At 34.0% G+C, this 16,388-nt stretch overlaps 1 protein-coding gene across 2 annotated transcripts; it reads left to right on the top strand.

The window, feature by feature from the left end:
- The first annotated feature begins 403 nt into the window (after positions 1-403).
- Positions 404-13,033, top strand: LOC135222009 (zinc finger protein 91-like). 2 transcript variants are annotated; one of them, XM_064260146.1, is made up of 2 exons: positions 404-588; positions 3,626-13,033. In XM_064260146.1, the coding sequence occupies exon 2, from the start codon at positions 4,562-4,564 to the stop codon at positions 8,615-8,617; it is 4,056 nt and encodes a 1,351-aa protein (XP_064116216.1). In that variant the 5' UTR covers positions 404-588; positions 3,626-4,561; the 3' UTR covers positions 8,618-13,033. The 2 variants fall into 2 exon arrangements, with proteins under 2 accessions (XP_064116216.1, XP_064116209.1); XM_064260139.1 differs by having other exon boundaries at positions 404-616.
- Positions 13,034-16,388: the final 3,355 nt, after the last annotated feature.

Raw genomic sequence — 16,388 nt, 5'->3', positions numbered from 1 at the left:
TCTTAATTTTGAGGGCTATCCTTATATATTCTCCCAGTTTTCTGTTAGGGGATAACAGTGTCCCTAAATTTATATCCTTATCTGCTTTTTGTAGCAATTTACACGTGAATAAATGTTCGGTGGTATCCTCCTCCACTCTACATATTTCACAGACCTCGTCCTTAAATTTGCCCCTGAAGTTAGCCTTATTATTTCTTAATTTTAGTAATCTCAGCGAAACACTACTAGTTGATGCCATCTTCAGAAGTAAGCACGAGATATGTGCTGAAGTCTAAGATGATGTTAATCAAAATGGAATTTGGAAAATATGGCTAGACTGGTCCTTTGGATTTAAATTTGTAACGAAAACTCAATATATTTGTTCTTTTTATAGAATCAATTAACTGTAAACAGTACCACTGTCAAATTTCAAACAAGGAATGGCGCGGCTACAAAACGAGCGAACGGCGGCGCGATAAGTAATTTTATCAAAACATAGGAACCAGAAGCAATGTTTACCAAGACCGTGTACGCTGATGAACCATGAACGTTCAACCATGTACCAGGACCTTTATACACACAACAACATAGACAGGGGAGAAAAAGAATGTGAGATACAAATGAATTATTTTACTATGTGAGTAGCCGAGCCAAGAGACTTACAAATTACGAAAGGCAATCTACCTAGTAGCCCTAGTAGCTACTCAAGCTAGTAGGTAGTACTTAGTACTATGTACTACCTACTATCTAGGTACCTAGGTAGTATCGATGTCCTATCCATCTCTAGAGGAAGTTTCACTTTCACAACAGGACATTTTTATTTCTTATTTTGGTAGATACCGACCTACCTAGCCTATGTGGGTTTCATTGTTGGGATTTCAGACCGGGTGTAAACTATGATACTAGGTACCTAGTAGTAGCTACCTAGTACCCCCATTTTGCACGTAAAGTAGTAGTAGGAGGTAGGTAGCTAGGTAGTACCTCCAAGTAGTAATTAGGTAGTGCTTTACTGATGTAGAGGGACGCGGTAGTAGTTTTCAGTTTTGCCACTAAGGTTGGTACTAAGTACACTTGCCCTCATAGACTACGTAGGTATATAGGGTAAAAAACCGCATGGTACAGGGGTGGACCATGTACGATCAATATGTACAACCCCAAAAAAAGTACATTATAATGTGTCCTGACATTGGAGATTGGCATCAGACGCGACTTGTTGTTGGTGAGAAACGGAGCTAAAGACCTCTACTCCGGTGTCAAGACACGTTATAATGTACTTTTCTTGGGGTTGTACACATTGATCGTACATGGTCCACCCCTGTACCATGCGGTTTTTTACCCTAGATCAACTTCTTTAGGCAATAGGGTAAAAAACCGCATGGTACAGGGGTGGACCGTGTACGATCAATGTGTACAACCCAAAAAAAAGTACATTACCTATAACGCATCCTGACATTGGAGACGGGCATCAGTCGCGACTTGTTGTTGGTGAGAAACGGAGCTAAAGACCTCTACTCCTGTGTCAAGACGCGTTATAGGTAATGTACTTTTCTTGGGGTTGTACACATTGGTCGTACATGGTCCACCCCTGTACCATGCGGTTTTTTACCCTAATGTCTTTCTGCCTTTTAGCCTAGTATCTTTCATTGCATTAGAGTTTTAATTTTGTCATGTCTTTCACCAAAATAGGAAGTGGACTAGCTATACTTTACCTTAATTCTACTTGGGAAAGAGAGTTTTAATTCATTACAAAGGATGTAATTATCTTTGATGTAATCTGATAAAGTTAAAATATACGAACTGGATATTGGTACGGCAGCCGTACCCCGATCGCGGTAGATATTGGTACGGCAGTGAATTGTGCATGCGCGAACCCTTGTTTACCGCCTCACATATCCAAAGACTGTGTACTGAAGTATATACGTACTACGTAGTCTTTGGGCATAATCAGTGACAGCAAGAAAAATGGTGACGGAACAGCATGAACCGCGGAATAATACATTAGTTTTTGCTGAAAAACAGATGTTTTCAGGCTTTAACAAGCTGAAAAAAGCCATAGACATCTATGAAGACTCAAACATTAAAAAATTGGGTAATTCATGGTATATGCGTAGGTCACGAACGATCGAATCGGCCCTGAAAAGAACTCCGAAGAGGAGATTCAAAGAGGATTATATATAAATATACACTACCATTGTACCTTTGGTGACTTTCTCGGCCCTTTATTCTGCCCGACAAGGGCAATTGCAAGGGCCTTTATACACTACAATATTCTTTTAATTCACTTCATTGGGTATTGCAGCTATCAGAGAAGACGATAGAATTTCCCAGCTAGTGAAATAGCAAAATTAAAACAAATTTCAGCACTCTTCCATTAAAATCGGGATAGTTTTGTTTTTGTAGCACAAAAAAGCGGGACATAATTCACAAAAGCAAAACAAAAAGGGGGGGGGGGGCATTTTGCTAACTAAAAAAAGGGGAACAGAAGTTCAAAAAGCGGGACTGTCCCGCCTAAAAGCCGAACTCTGGTTACATAATACAGTATGATTAGCAAACTGGTAAACGGATACAGCTAACTGCCGTATCCACAGCAAGTCAAGGGCGCAATACGGCACCACTGACAGAATCTGTCGTGCCCTCACCACACTATATTATTTGTACAGCAGGAAGTCTGAAATTGATGCATGCGCAATTCACTGCCGTACCAATATCTACCACGATTGGGATACGGCTGCCGTACCTATATCCTGTGCCTAAAAAATATTTTAGTACGTACATACATTTTTATTCAGTAGTACTAGATATTTTAGTTTAGCTATTTGACAATTAACATTTCCTTATTATTACAACTTGTGTCCAATATATATCTTGACTCATCATCCAGCTGAGCAGTGAAATGTAGGCTATACTGTTTTGCAGTTATGGTTGAAGGAAAGGTCTTAATATACTAATATATAGCAAACCTAATTAGTCCTGTGCAGATTGGAGCTAAAATTACATGATTAAAGATGGTAGGCTACACATTTTTTTCTAAATTGGAGAAAAATCATGAAGTACTTTCCTGATTAGAAGTGACATTTTGACTTGTCCAAAGTACAGTATCTGAGAATGCAGTGTATAAGCTTGGTTGAATTTTGGGTTAGGAAATGACTAGTCAGGAGAAAATTAGTACTTGACAGCATAGCTATATTACTACCAGTTTTTAAAAATGTTTAAATTTGTGTTATATATTTATATCATAGGTAGGATTTATACCATCTAGTTGAACAAACATTCCAGTTTATCACACTAAACAGTTGGGACATATACATTGTCGGTATACTACCTAGTCAAAATCTCGTCACATGAGTATTCATTGTTTTTCAGAATGTGCTGTTGCAAGTATATTTTATTTTAATAGCTAATTGTATTTAATCCATCCTAAGGTGCTATAACCTGTTTTAGAAACTTCACCAATACTCTAAGTGACTGCCATAATTGTAATTGAATTACATCAAGACCTCATGACTAAATAACTCACATAGATAATTATGACATTACTTGAGGTGGGGCCTTGTCAGCTCATCTACTTTTATGATGATTTTATATTCACTGGAAAAATATGTATATATACATAGTGTTTATTGTTATGCTTCTTAATTTATTTCAGGTAATTACAGTGGACAGACTAATGTAACAATGGACTAGAGTGGGTGTGGAAGAAGAGACAGTTAATTGATGCATAGGTCATGGCCCATTACAACTGAGTATACGTACTTACTAAGTGTCTGGCCATGATTAAAGGAGTAACTTCTGTTGCTGATTGTGTCTGTTGGTATGCTATATTGTTTTGAGTTTCGCGGAGGCAAAATCCCCATATGTCACCAAAGGAGGTGCAGGTAATGTATAGAGTGGTGAGAAGAACTTAAAATAAATTTGTTATTTTATTTTTGGAATATGTACACTTATTCTTAGAAATTTATGCATTGTAGTTATGCATCTTAGAGGTTACAGTTATAAGGAAGTGGACTTGAAGATAGAATTTACTGAACTATAACAATATTAGAGGGACACAGTTAAAGCCTAAACATTGATTTGCATTGAAACAAATTGAAAAAATGTAAAATTGAATCAAAAGCAAAATGAGACTTCTTTTAATAGTAGAAGTGTACTGCAAGTTTCACAGGAATCTTTATATGAGAAAATATTTGAGGTATTCAGATTTCCATTTATGATTGTATCATCTTGATGTAGTATATAGATTACCTATATGTGATCTTTATTTTGCTTGTGAGTAATTTTTTATGGACAGTGAATTACTGTATACAGTATCACTTATGGATTATTTTGCAAATCTAGGTTGCAGTTGGTTATTACATTATTGAATGCACTTTATTAAGATATGTACTGTTTATTTCCATTTAGTATTTATTTTGCCAGCATTGTTTTGTCTTGGTCTGTTGAGTTTCAGATTAGAACAAATTTAAAATACCCATTTCCTAAATATGAAAGAGGCCTATCAGTACCATTTTAATGGTTACCAAGTATTTTGTATTTGACACCAAAACATTTACTACATTGCCTAGCTCCTTGTATATTACTAAGGATGGATATGGAAATGACGTATATATGTGGCTCATGTGGGAAGGGGTACAAGAAAAGTGATCACTTGAAAAAGCACCTCCTAATTCACAACGGAAGTCGACCATTCCAGTGTAGTTCTTGTGGGAAGGCATTCCGAGAGAAAACTCACTTGACAGCTCATCTCCTACTTCATACAGGTGAGAAACCATATAAATGTTCTCACTGCGGAAGGGCATTCAATCAAAATAGTAACTTGAAAAAACATATAAAAATTCACCTAGATGACAGGCCTTATGTTTGCAACATTTGTAAAAACAGATTCACTCACCAGTGTTATCTTAATGAACATATGAAAAACCACACAGGTGAACGAGCATATGAATGCACAGACTGTGGTAAGAAGTTCAAAAATAGCAGCCATTTAAGAAGCCATAGGAAAACCCATTCAGATGAACGACCATACAAATGCAATCTCTGTGATAAAACTTTTAAATACATTAGGAACTATAGTTTGCACAAAATGGGCCATGGTGGTGATCCCTCCTGCAACTGTTCCGAGTGTGGTAGACAGTTTTTAAATAGAAATAGTCTGAATATTCATATGCTTTCTCATAGTAATGTGAAGATACTGTCTCATAGTAATGTGAAGATATATGAATGTTTTGTGTGTGGAGAAGAATTTAAAAAACTTGATAAATTCAAGAGACACTTGCAGGCTCATACCGGGGAACGCCCATTCAAGTGCTCCATTTGTGATGATGGTTTCAAATCTAGTTCCCACTTGAAGTTTCATATGATGCTTCATACGGGAGAGAAACCGTTTACTTGTGAAGTATGTGGAAGTGGTTTCAGGTCTAAGTCGTATCTCACATCTCATATGGTGTCTCACAATAAAACTCGTCATAGGTGTACTGTATGCAGTAAGTCTTTCAAATACAAATGTAATTATACACGTCATGTAAAAACTCATGGTGAAACTGAAATGCAGCAGAGTTTAATGCATATATCGACTGATATGCAGCAGAACAGCTCAGATCTAGAAAAGGTTATTATCCAGACTATAAAACCATCATATTCATCTTCACTATCACCCAGTGGGAAAGTTGCTTTAGTAGCACAAGGAACTGGTGGTACAAATACAAAAGGAACATCTGTCATATCTGAAGGAGAAAAAATAGGAGAGGACCAAAAGGTTACTTTGGTTTCTTATTCATCTGAAGTTAGTGAAAATTTCAATAGCACACGTAATTATAAAACTTCTAGTGTAAGAGATTCTAAAGATAATTTGGGTAATGAAGAAAATAGTTTGAAAATGGTAATGAGATCTTGTACTGATGACTATCCTTTTCACTGTACACACTGCAAAGAAACTTTTCAACAGGAAAGCCAACTGGAGGAACACTTAAAGTTTCACATACCAGGATCTGCATATTTCAGAGATAATGATTATTTACAGATCCATGTGCCTAGCCATGAAGTAGAAAGTGATAAGAGTCTGATGGTAGTTAATACTGAGGGAGAGAATTGTAAAGTGTGTGGAGTGAAGTTTACAAGAAAACATCTGCTAAGGCAGCACATGCACATTCATTTGGACCAGGGAAGTTTTGAATGCTCAGTATGTCAGAAGAAATTTAATGATGAATCTGAATTAAAAACACACATTTTGTTACATTCTTCTCAGAAAACATATGAGTGTAGTGTTTGTAACAAGAAATCTTTGCAAAGTAGTGACTTGAAAAGGCATATGAGAATTCATTGTGCAAAAGGAGAAATGGAAGACAAACCATATTCTTGTAGCATTTGTGAATTAAGATTTTGTTATAAACATAATCTGGATACACACAAAATGATCCATGTCATGAGAGAAAATGCACTTAAGCATCAGAGGCAAGACATTGTTTCTAATGGTTATACTACTGATACTACTGACAACACTATGAGTGATAAGAGTATAATTCACACTCTCATGGAACAGTACTTCATTAGCAGTTCTGTATCTGAGTTGGATTCTGAGGAGGTGGTAACTCATATCATTGATGAACAGGAAATGGATAGGAAAGGAAATCAAGTTATTTTTCAGGAGAATAGGGAATATGAATTGACCAAAGTTACAATTCCAACAGCCTTTGAAAACTATATAGAAAGTAATAGTACACCAGAACAGAACTTTTTATGCATCATTTGTGGGGAAGATTGTATAGAACCAAGTCTGCTCAAGTCACATTTGAGGCAGCATAAATTGGAGTGTCCACAATGTGGAAAAGCTTTTAATCGACTGAACAATCTTAAGAGACACATGGTCATTCATACAGGTATGCGTCGTTATGAGTGTTATGTGTGTGCTAAAAAATTTAAGGAAAGCGGCCATTTGAAAACACACTTTTTGCATGTGCATAGTGAAGAACAATCTATTGAATGCAAATTTTGCAGTAAAAAGTTCTCTCACAAGAGTTATTATCAGAGACATCTTAAAATCCACCATGGAGATAAAGAGACTATCAAAACCCATCTAAATATACATGTCAGGAAAGAGTCAACACGAAATAATGAGTATTTACAGAAGGCTTTAGAAAACATTGAAAGTGATGTCAAATTTAATACAAAAGACATGGGTAACATTGATAAATCAGAGGATCCAAAATGTGAAGGTTTTTCAGCTTCCTCTGATGGCGATGAAAGCAGCACTCATAAGAGTTCCCAGTGTATGAAAGGTTTCAGCAAGAGGAGTAATCTTAAGAGGCACATAATGATTCATACTAATGAATGTGCATATGATTGTCCTTTGTGTGGAAAAAGATTTAAAGAAAAAAAGTGTCGAGATGAACACAAAATGGAACACACTGGTGCACGGCCACATCACTGTACAATTTGTGACAGAAAATTCACACAGAAATCTTTATTGAACAGACATAGAAAAACACATGTTACTCTTGACCTAAAAGGTGATGTTGAGGAGGGTGGTGAAACAAATTTAGAAAGGGATGGTAATTTAGGTGGCTCAGGTATGGATGGGAGAATGAAATCGGTACGTATTCCCCAAGGTGATATTGAAGTAACACAGGAGATTCTCTGTGATATTACGGAGCCAACGGTTGAAATTCAGGTGGGGAAATTAAAAATCCAGACTATATCCTATGAAGCAGCCATGAAAAGACGACAGATCCTCAAGGAAAGGAGGTTACATAAGTGTGCAGTTTGTAACAAGTTATTTAACAGGAAAAGTAATCTTGCAAGACATGTTCTGTGCCACAAAGACAGTAATGTGTTGAACTGTAATTATTGTTCAAGTACTTTTAAAAGTAAACAGCTGTTAGAATCACACATGTTGATTCATGGTAGAGAACCAGCAAACCAACCTGATTCCCATAGAAAAACAGCTAATGAAAATGAACCTCATGGTTATCTTGGTACTCAAGATGTTAGCAATTCTGAGGATCCATCAGTTCAAGGTGATGTTATACATATAAAGTCTCTCTTAAGTAAAAAATCTCTTTCGTGTTCCATTTGTGGCATGAAATTCCACTTTCAGCATCACCTTGAGAATCATCTGATCATACACAAATTGAAAAAGAAGATAGGTCATGAAAAGATAGACCCTTCTAAAATTGACCACGAAAAGGGGGACCTTCCTAAAATTGTTATCAAAAGCAGGGGAAGTAAAACGGGCATGGATGATGGAAGAAGTAAACCAGATTTAGACTACGAAAATGGATGTCAAGAACAAGTGGAGGATCATGGAGAAAGTAAAATAATAATTGTTAAGGAGCAGTCTTTCTCTAAAGATGAGAGAGATGAAGGTGAAATGGAAGTGGGAAAAATTACTGTGAAGACTCTTCCCTATTCACTAGCTCGTGAGAGACGCTTGAAGGAAAGAGGTAACAAGAAGCGAGTAAATTGCAGTGTTTGTGGAAAAGATTTTGCTTCTAGTTACAGCTTGAAGGGGCATATGAAGCTACATACAAGAGGAAGATGGCATAATTGCAAGTATTGTGGAGAAAAGTTTCATACACACAATTCTCTTGAGAATCACATTAATGAATTACATAGAGGCAGTATAGTACATGAAAGTAATAATTAAACATTTATATTTGGAGAAATAAATAATAGTTTTCTTGCTTTCATTTAAAAAAAAGTAATGTTGTCTGAATTGTAATTGCTGGTTAGGACTGCAGTTTGCTACTCTATGGTGTTGGGTACCAGGTGTTGTTGTAAGAATATTCATAACCAGTTTGAATTGTTTTACTTCACTTGTATTGTATTCATCTTGCCCAAAATGTCATTACTCTGCTGTTTTTTATTAGATAATAAATATATTGATACATTACAGTACTTAGGAAGAGAGAAAACCCACACTTTTTATATGTGTAACTTACCCAGTATGTAATTACATGGCTATTAGTTTCACTCGTTTGGCCATTAAAATTTTGAAATTTTACATGTTGCAAGTTTTGGGGTAGATGACTCACCCCACCCACTTTTGGGGGGAAAGAGAGATACAATGTAGCAAAGAGCTTCACTTTGTTTCTGCTGGCTGATGGGTGAAGTCCAGTGGTTGGCAGCAGTTAATTTTTTTGAGTTCTGACTTTTCTGGTTGTTTGTTATTACAACAATTGGTGAAGTACTATAGTATGTTCATTTTCTTTAGGGTTCTTGGTTAAGAACGAGACCCTATCTAAACTCTGGCCTCGCTCTTTTACAATTAAAAGCTTAACTGAAATACTTTGCCCAAATGAAAGAGAAAGAACTCTCTCTCCAGTAAGGACTCTTAATTGTTCTTTAACTATGACAAAGGGAATTTGCGGGACATCAAACAACCTTTGGTGTTCAGTAAAGAATCCTTCACGGCCTCTGAAAAAAAATGGACCTTATATCAGAATCACACTTTAGTAGAGGAAGATTTTTTTCCATTATGCAAGATCAAAGCTCTGGCAATTGACTTTTAGGTGTAAATCGGTATTCATGACATTACGAAAGGGATGTAGAGACAGTTTATGATGAATGCAGTACCTTGGGTCCTTTTTATATGGCTGGTGTGTGTTGGGGCAGGAAACATTGGAAGCTTTTTCCTTCCTATCTCTTCTCCTTGCATAGGTTGTTGATTCTAAGGGAGTCTGGGAGTACTGTGTACGTGGAGTACCCTCCAGTCATTTTAACAGTTGGGTATTTAATGGTTTTAATAATTCATTCAGTGGTATTGATGACTGAATTGATTCTGGTTGTATTGTTTGGTACAGCGCCCTGGGCAGGGGTGTCTTCTATCCTTTGGCTAGCTATAGGAATTGACCCATAGTGACAAAGGCACCCACTAAAGTAGTAGGCATATCAAGGACATATAGCCTCACCTCTAAATGATAGGATGAACGCCAACCAGTGGCAGTATTTATATTAATGTTAGCGAAGTCTCTGTTCTCAAAGTCATTACAATTGATAATATTTTGGGAGTAGGTATGTCCATGTATCCCACCTTCTCTCAATTTGGGAATCAGCTGTGTAGTAATTACGAGGTGAACTAAAAATGATAGTATTTTTATAATAAAAGAAGGTTTTTATATACTTGCCCCAGCAATTACATGATCAGAGCCCTCCCTCCTCCCCTCTCATGAACATAAGGGCATAAACAAATTGAAGCTCTTTACTAAGTTGTACTAGGGTACCTCTCTCCCCAAAACACTAGCGTGACATGCAAATTTCAACATTTCAACGGCCTAACGAGGGAAACTAATAGCTATGTAATTACTGGGTAAGTATCTATAAAACCTTTTATTATTGAAATATCATTTTCAATGAACTTTGCATACTCTTAACAGCTATGGGGTAAATGACCAACTCTTCATTAAGAGATGAGGAGTGAAAATTCTGAAAGCTATTTTGAGCTTGTACAATCTTATTTAAAAGTGTGGATTTTGATGTCTACAATACTGAATGTTATTTTTGTTAAGGTAATGGTAATATTTGGATGGATATTTAAGAAGAGTATTGTTCTCAATTTGAAATACAATATCGTTTATTTATAAAGGCATAATTATTTTATTTTTGCTTTATTCAAATGTCTGATAACTCTTTAAAGGAAGAATATTTAAGGTAATGTTAGGGTAAGAAGTATACTGAAGTAAACTGACAAAAATGTTGTTATCAGTGATGTGAATAGACATGCAAACATATGCTGTGGTGTTGAGAGCTGATAGAGGTGAAGCAAAGCAGTTTTGACCAGCAATATTTGTGTAAAAAATGTTATATATGTACAGAGAACAAGCTCAGTAGTAGATACAGGTGTTGAAAATGCTAGTCATTATATACAGTAGCTTCCATTTGACAGTAAGTATAGTAGTATATTGATCTCCAGAAAAGTATAATCTAGTTGAGTAATCCGTTAGGGAAGGGTTATTCACAAGTAAATTGATTTTTATATCCCAGTCACTGTAATAATATTAAGGTGAGATATGTACTGTATATATACAGTTTGTACAATTGTAAATGAAAAGCAAAAATTTGAGCTATTTAGTGGAAATACTGTATACAGTGTAGAATAATCTAAGTGGGACTGAACGGAGTAAGAAAAATTGAAACAAATCTCACGTGATAAATTTAAGGAAGGGCCACTTAGTGGCTGTAAGGGCATAGTAGTGAATGAGTTTGAGAGGAAATCTACAATTCCATAGCATATCTTGCCTTTCAGAGCAAGCAGTATAAAAGGCTATTTTGGCTCAATTTCTGGAGTATTTGAAACATATATTAAAACTTACATTAACATAATTTCTCAAAAGTAGATTAAAAAGAAAAAAGTATATACAGTTTGTACACAGCTAATTTGTTTTTGACCAGATCTAGAAAATAATGTAACCCATATGACCATAGAAAGGGAAATTACCGTAAATGAACGTTGCATATCCTACATAAACTGAGAGTTGTAGATGGAAACTATATATTGAAAACATGAAGAGAGTCATTATTTGGTACAAATTTGACTAAAGAATGTGGGATACAGAGTTGTTACTAGTGACTGATAAAATAACAAAATTTTTATTACATCATGCATTTATCAGTACCTGCACTGATATTGATACAAGTTATAAATTTGATGGGAAGAATATTAAATTCATAATCTTGAATACTTAATACCATGAAGTATATACTGTATGTATAGTGCCATTTGTCTTTAGATGCAATCTTCTGTAATTGTAACAGTTTATTTCATGACTTATTTAGGAAATTACTGGATCAAAATGGAATCATGAATTATGTAAAGGAAAAAAATGATTAGATTCTTAGTTAAGCCAAATCTAATACATCCAGCTCTCACTGTTCTTGTACACCATGATCGTTTGTGACAGCATAATTTATGGTATTGAATAATATTTTCTTCTCACAGGTAAATTAATAGTATTTTTTTTTATCTGAGTCTTGATGTATGTTAAGTTGGTAATTTAGTGTCCGTACCATTAGGTTCTAAACCTATATGGGAAAGGAAATGATTCCCACTGCTGTTTTGATTATGACTTTGATTCGAAAACCATATGTGAACAAACTTACCTTACTTAAGAGTTCTACTTATTTATGCAAGAAAGGAATTTATACAAATTCTGTACTTTTACATTAGATAAATGGAAATCATCCTAAGTTAAATGACCATATACTTTGACTATTTTTATTCTAAATTGTGTTTAATAATTAGACATCATGCTAAGTGCTCATTCATTGTGAAGGTAGAAGAAAGTATGTGTAATGTTATAATGTACTCCAGAATTTTTGTTTCAAGAAATATCGATTGATATTCTGCTACATAAACAAAAGAAGTCTCATTATAGATGTTTTAATTGTGATATGTTTAGAGATATGTACTACTGTAAACATGTATAGTAGAGGAAGCAGGATGGTGTAAAAAATTAAGAAGAAAAGGAGCAAGAGTAAGGGATCCCTGTGGAAAGTGCCAAGATAAGATCATAATCTGATACGTACGGTCTTTGGAGTTCACTAGATTATGTAAGAATGGAAATTTGATTTCATTTGCGTAATTTAGATATTACATTACGTCACAAGAAAATTGGAAACAAGATTAGGAAAATTTGTTTAAAGAAATAGTTGTTTAAATAATTTTCAGGGATGCATGGAATTTTGAAACTTTTTCAGAACGACTGAGGTAAGGTGGTCATGTGATTAAGATTCTTATTTGACATGAAGAGTGTGTCTTGAGGTCAAGTGGAAATTGTTGCAGGACTGTGAAGATATTAGTGAAAACAGAAGCTTGTCAAACTACAGGGCTCAAGGGTTTCATAGGAAATATAAGTAGAATTAATGACTTAGAAGGCACAATAGAGATTTTGATAAAGGGAGTTTAGTTCTTTTGTAAAGTATTTATGAATAAATTTAGTCATTTTGTAATGGCCTAATTTTCAGGTTAGAAGTCATTGTGTACATATGTAAAAACTGATAATAGTTGACTATATTTTTATGAGTGTATTTATTGTTAATATTTACAATAAAAGAGAGAAAAGTATATGTTGTAACAATAACCTTCATCTCTTTATGAAAAAAAGTAGCTGCCAAAAGTTCAGGTGTCTATAAATAGAAACCATTACTTTTAATTATTAAGAGCTTATTACCTCAATATTTCAATGTAGATAGGCTATACATCCACACAAAACGGCAGTTTCGAGCTTTGTTTTGCGTGGTTATTTCAAGTGGTGTGCTCATTAACCAAGCTCATCCTTCTCCTTGACTATCACATCCATTATATTCTGATACAGTTTTTGATTCTTACTGCTTGCACCAGACCACTCCATGTCTATTTTGTGTCTTATCAGTGTTATAAATAGTCCTGTTTATTTGTTTGTATAGCCTGCTTCTGTTTGCCATGGGCCTAATTTTGTAGATTTTTATCTAGATTATTATTTTTGTAGTTCATAACAGTTTTTTTTTGTTGCACCTTTTCTGTATGATCATCCTGTCTCCTTAGTAACCAAACATGTAAATTTAAATTTATGTCATCCTTTATGCTGTTTCTTCATAAAATTAGATATGAAAAAGTAACATATCATGTGTAGGACTTTAAAAAGTAACATATCAGGCATAGGAATTTAGATAAGTACACACTATAAAGTTCAAATGGCAAGAATTTCCTGTTGTACAAAGTATTGGATTCCTCCTTATCAAGAGAACGGGCTTCATATTAATTAAGACATGGATATTGGATGGCTTTGGCTACTGAAGAGTTTGAGAATTACATTCAAGTTACCTGTAAAATTGTCAATTAGTTGGATTATGTCTCTTAGTATTACTCAGAAAGTCATACCAAATATTGACAGACAACAAAAAATACAATTAGTGTGTGGATTTGAAGAGCTGAATTGCAACTACGTACAGTACACTTAAAGGGAGGCACACCGGTAGACTGAGCTACAAAGTTCCTGCACAAACTTATCAGTCATATATGTCCACATTTTTGGTGCTCAAATATCCCCAGAAATGGACATATTTTGGCTAATTGACAAAAGAAGGAAAGTAGTGGCATGGTGCATCTGCCACCTTGAGCCTAGGTGATATCAATAGGATGCCCCGTTTTTCCTTTTGCAGAGCTTTTTACAGCAGAACAGAATCCCCCAGACTTTCTTTTGCTCCAGATTGCTGGTATGTGTCATTATTCCAAAGTCATTAATTCATTCATACTGCCCATATTCCACATTGTGCACAACTTTTCATTTCTTTTTTACTTTCATAAGTGATAAAATATAAATTTTCACCTTAGCACTACTTGGAACACTGTTTTCTAGATTATGCACTTGCCTCTCAGTGTCAGTTGCTAATTAAAAGTAATTCTGCTTATGTTTTTAATTCTGCATATGTTTTTATGAGAGCAAGACTTCTTTGCTTCTGTTGATGATTGATCATGTGTATTTTAGATTGATATTGCAATACTGTTATGTATAGTACCAAATTGGTGTTGGTAATTTAGGTTTAGAGCTTATCACTAATGAGCAGTTATGCTAACTAGCAAGTTTGTTGAAGCTGGTTTGCACTCCTGTTTGCTGACCAATGCATACTATACTATATTGGGTTGTATTGTGAATGAATAGCAAGTTTGACTGCCATTATTAATGTTGTATGTGTTAAAAGAAACAGGATATGAATTACTTTTGAAATAAGGTGCACTGAAGGCATTAATTAGGTTCAGTGCAGCATCTCTTTGGCCCCTAGCTGCCACCCCTTTTATTCCTATTACTGTACTTCCATTCATATTCTCTTTTTTCCATCTTGCTATCCAACCTCTTAGTGTTTGTTTCATAGTGCAACTGTGAGGTTTTCCTCCTGTTACACCTTTCAAACATTTCTACTCCCAATTTCTGTTTGGCCTAAATTGTATATACCATTTCAGGAGAAATTACAAGCACTGTGAAAGACCTTCAAAAAGTATTTCTACCATTAATAAAGTGCTGATGGCAAATAAACGAAGGGACAAAAGAAAAAAATATTTGAGTATGTATAGAAAGTCAGGAAGTCAGATGATATAGGCGAAATTAGCACAACGGTAAAAAATGGATGGGGTCAGGTAACAAGGTTACAGAATATTTGCATGAGTAAGGAGACGAAAATGTTAAAAATGGTGATACAACACTGGAAATTAAATAGATTAGATGATGAAAGCTATATATATATATATATATATATATATATATATATATATATATATATATATATATATATATATATAATATATATATATATATATATATATTATATAATATATATATATTATATATAATCATCTATATATATATATATATATATAATATATATAAGATATATATATATATATATATATTATATATATATATATATATATATATATATATATATATTATATATATATTATATTAGATATATATATATATATATATATATCTATATATATATATTTATATATATATTTATATATATATATATCTATAGATATATATATATATATATATATATATATATATATATATATATATATATACTATATATATATATGTATTATATACATGTATATATATATATATATATATATATATATATAGATATAATATATATATATATATATATATATTATATATCATATTATATATATATATATATATATAGATATATATTATATATTATATATATATATATATATATATGATATATATATATATATATATATATATAGATATATATATATATATATATATTATAGTATATAATACTATATATAGTATATATATATATATATATATAAATAATTACAGCCTTATATATATATAATTTTGTTTTTAATTCATGAAAGTTTATTGTGCCAAGTCATTATAAATCTGAAGATCGGATATTCTGAATGTGGTTAAGAGTGATTGCATATGAGAGCATTTGTTTATTGAGAATAATGAAGTGAAATATGTGGATATTCAGTGTTTTGATAGGGTTAAATACCGCTGAAATTGTGCGGCAGACGGATTTGAAGCGTCGAACAGTTCAGACATTGTTGCGCGGTACAAGGCGTCAGGGAAGAAAGAGGTACCTCTTCCCGCCAAGAAGTCTGGAGGCCCCCGTTGCTGTCTGAACGATCTATTTCGCTACTGAGAAGGGAAGCAGAGCTTAATCCTTCACACAGCGCTCGTCAATTCAGGGAAGAAAACCCTGAAATTTTAGGAAAGTGTAAAGTATGTACGTTACAGACGTACTTGTCACGCAAGTTGGGATTCAGAGTGTTTGTGGCTCCTAAGAAGAGCAAGCTAACTGACGCCATATTAAGAAACGAAAGTTTTTTTTCATAGATTTGGTAAATGGGACGTTAATAACTGGAAAAAAGTGTTGTTCACTGACGAATCCACATTCCA

This window comes from Macrobrachium nipponense, chromosome 20, assembly GCF_015104395.2.
Source record: "Macrobrachium nipponense isolate FS-2020 chromosome 20, ASM1510439v2, whole genome shotgun sequence".
NCBI lineage: Eukaryota > Metazoa > Arthropoda > Malacostraca > Decapoda > Palaemonidae > Macrobrachium > Macrobrachium nipponense.
This window is presented reverse-complemented; position numbering and strand designations above follow the sequence as displayed.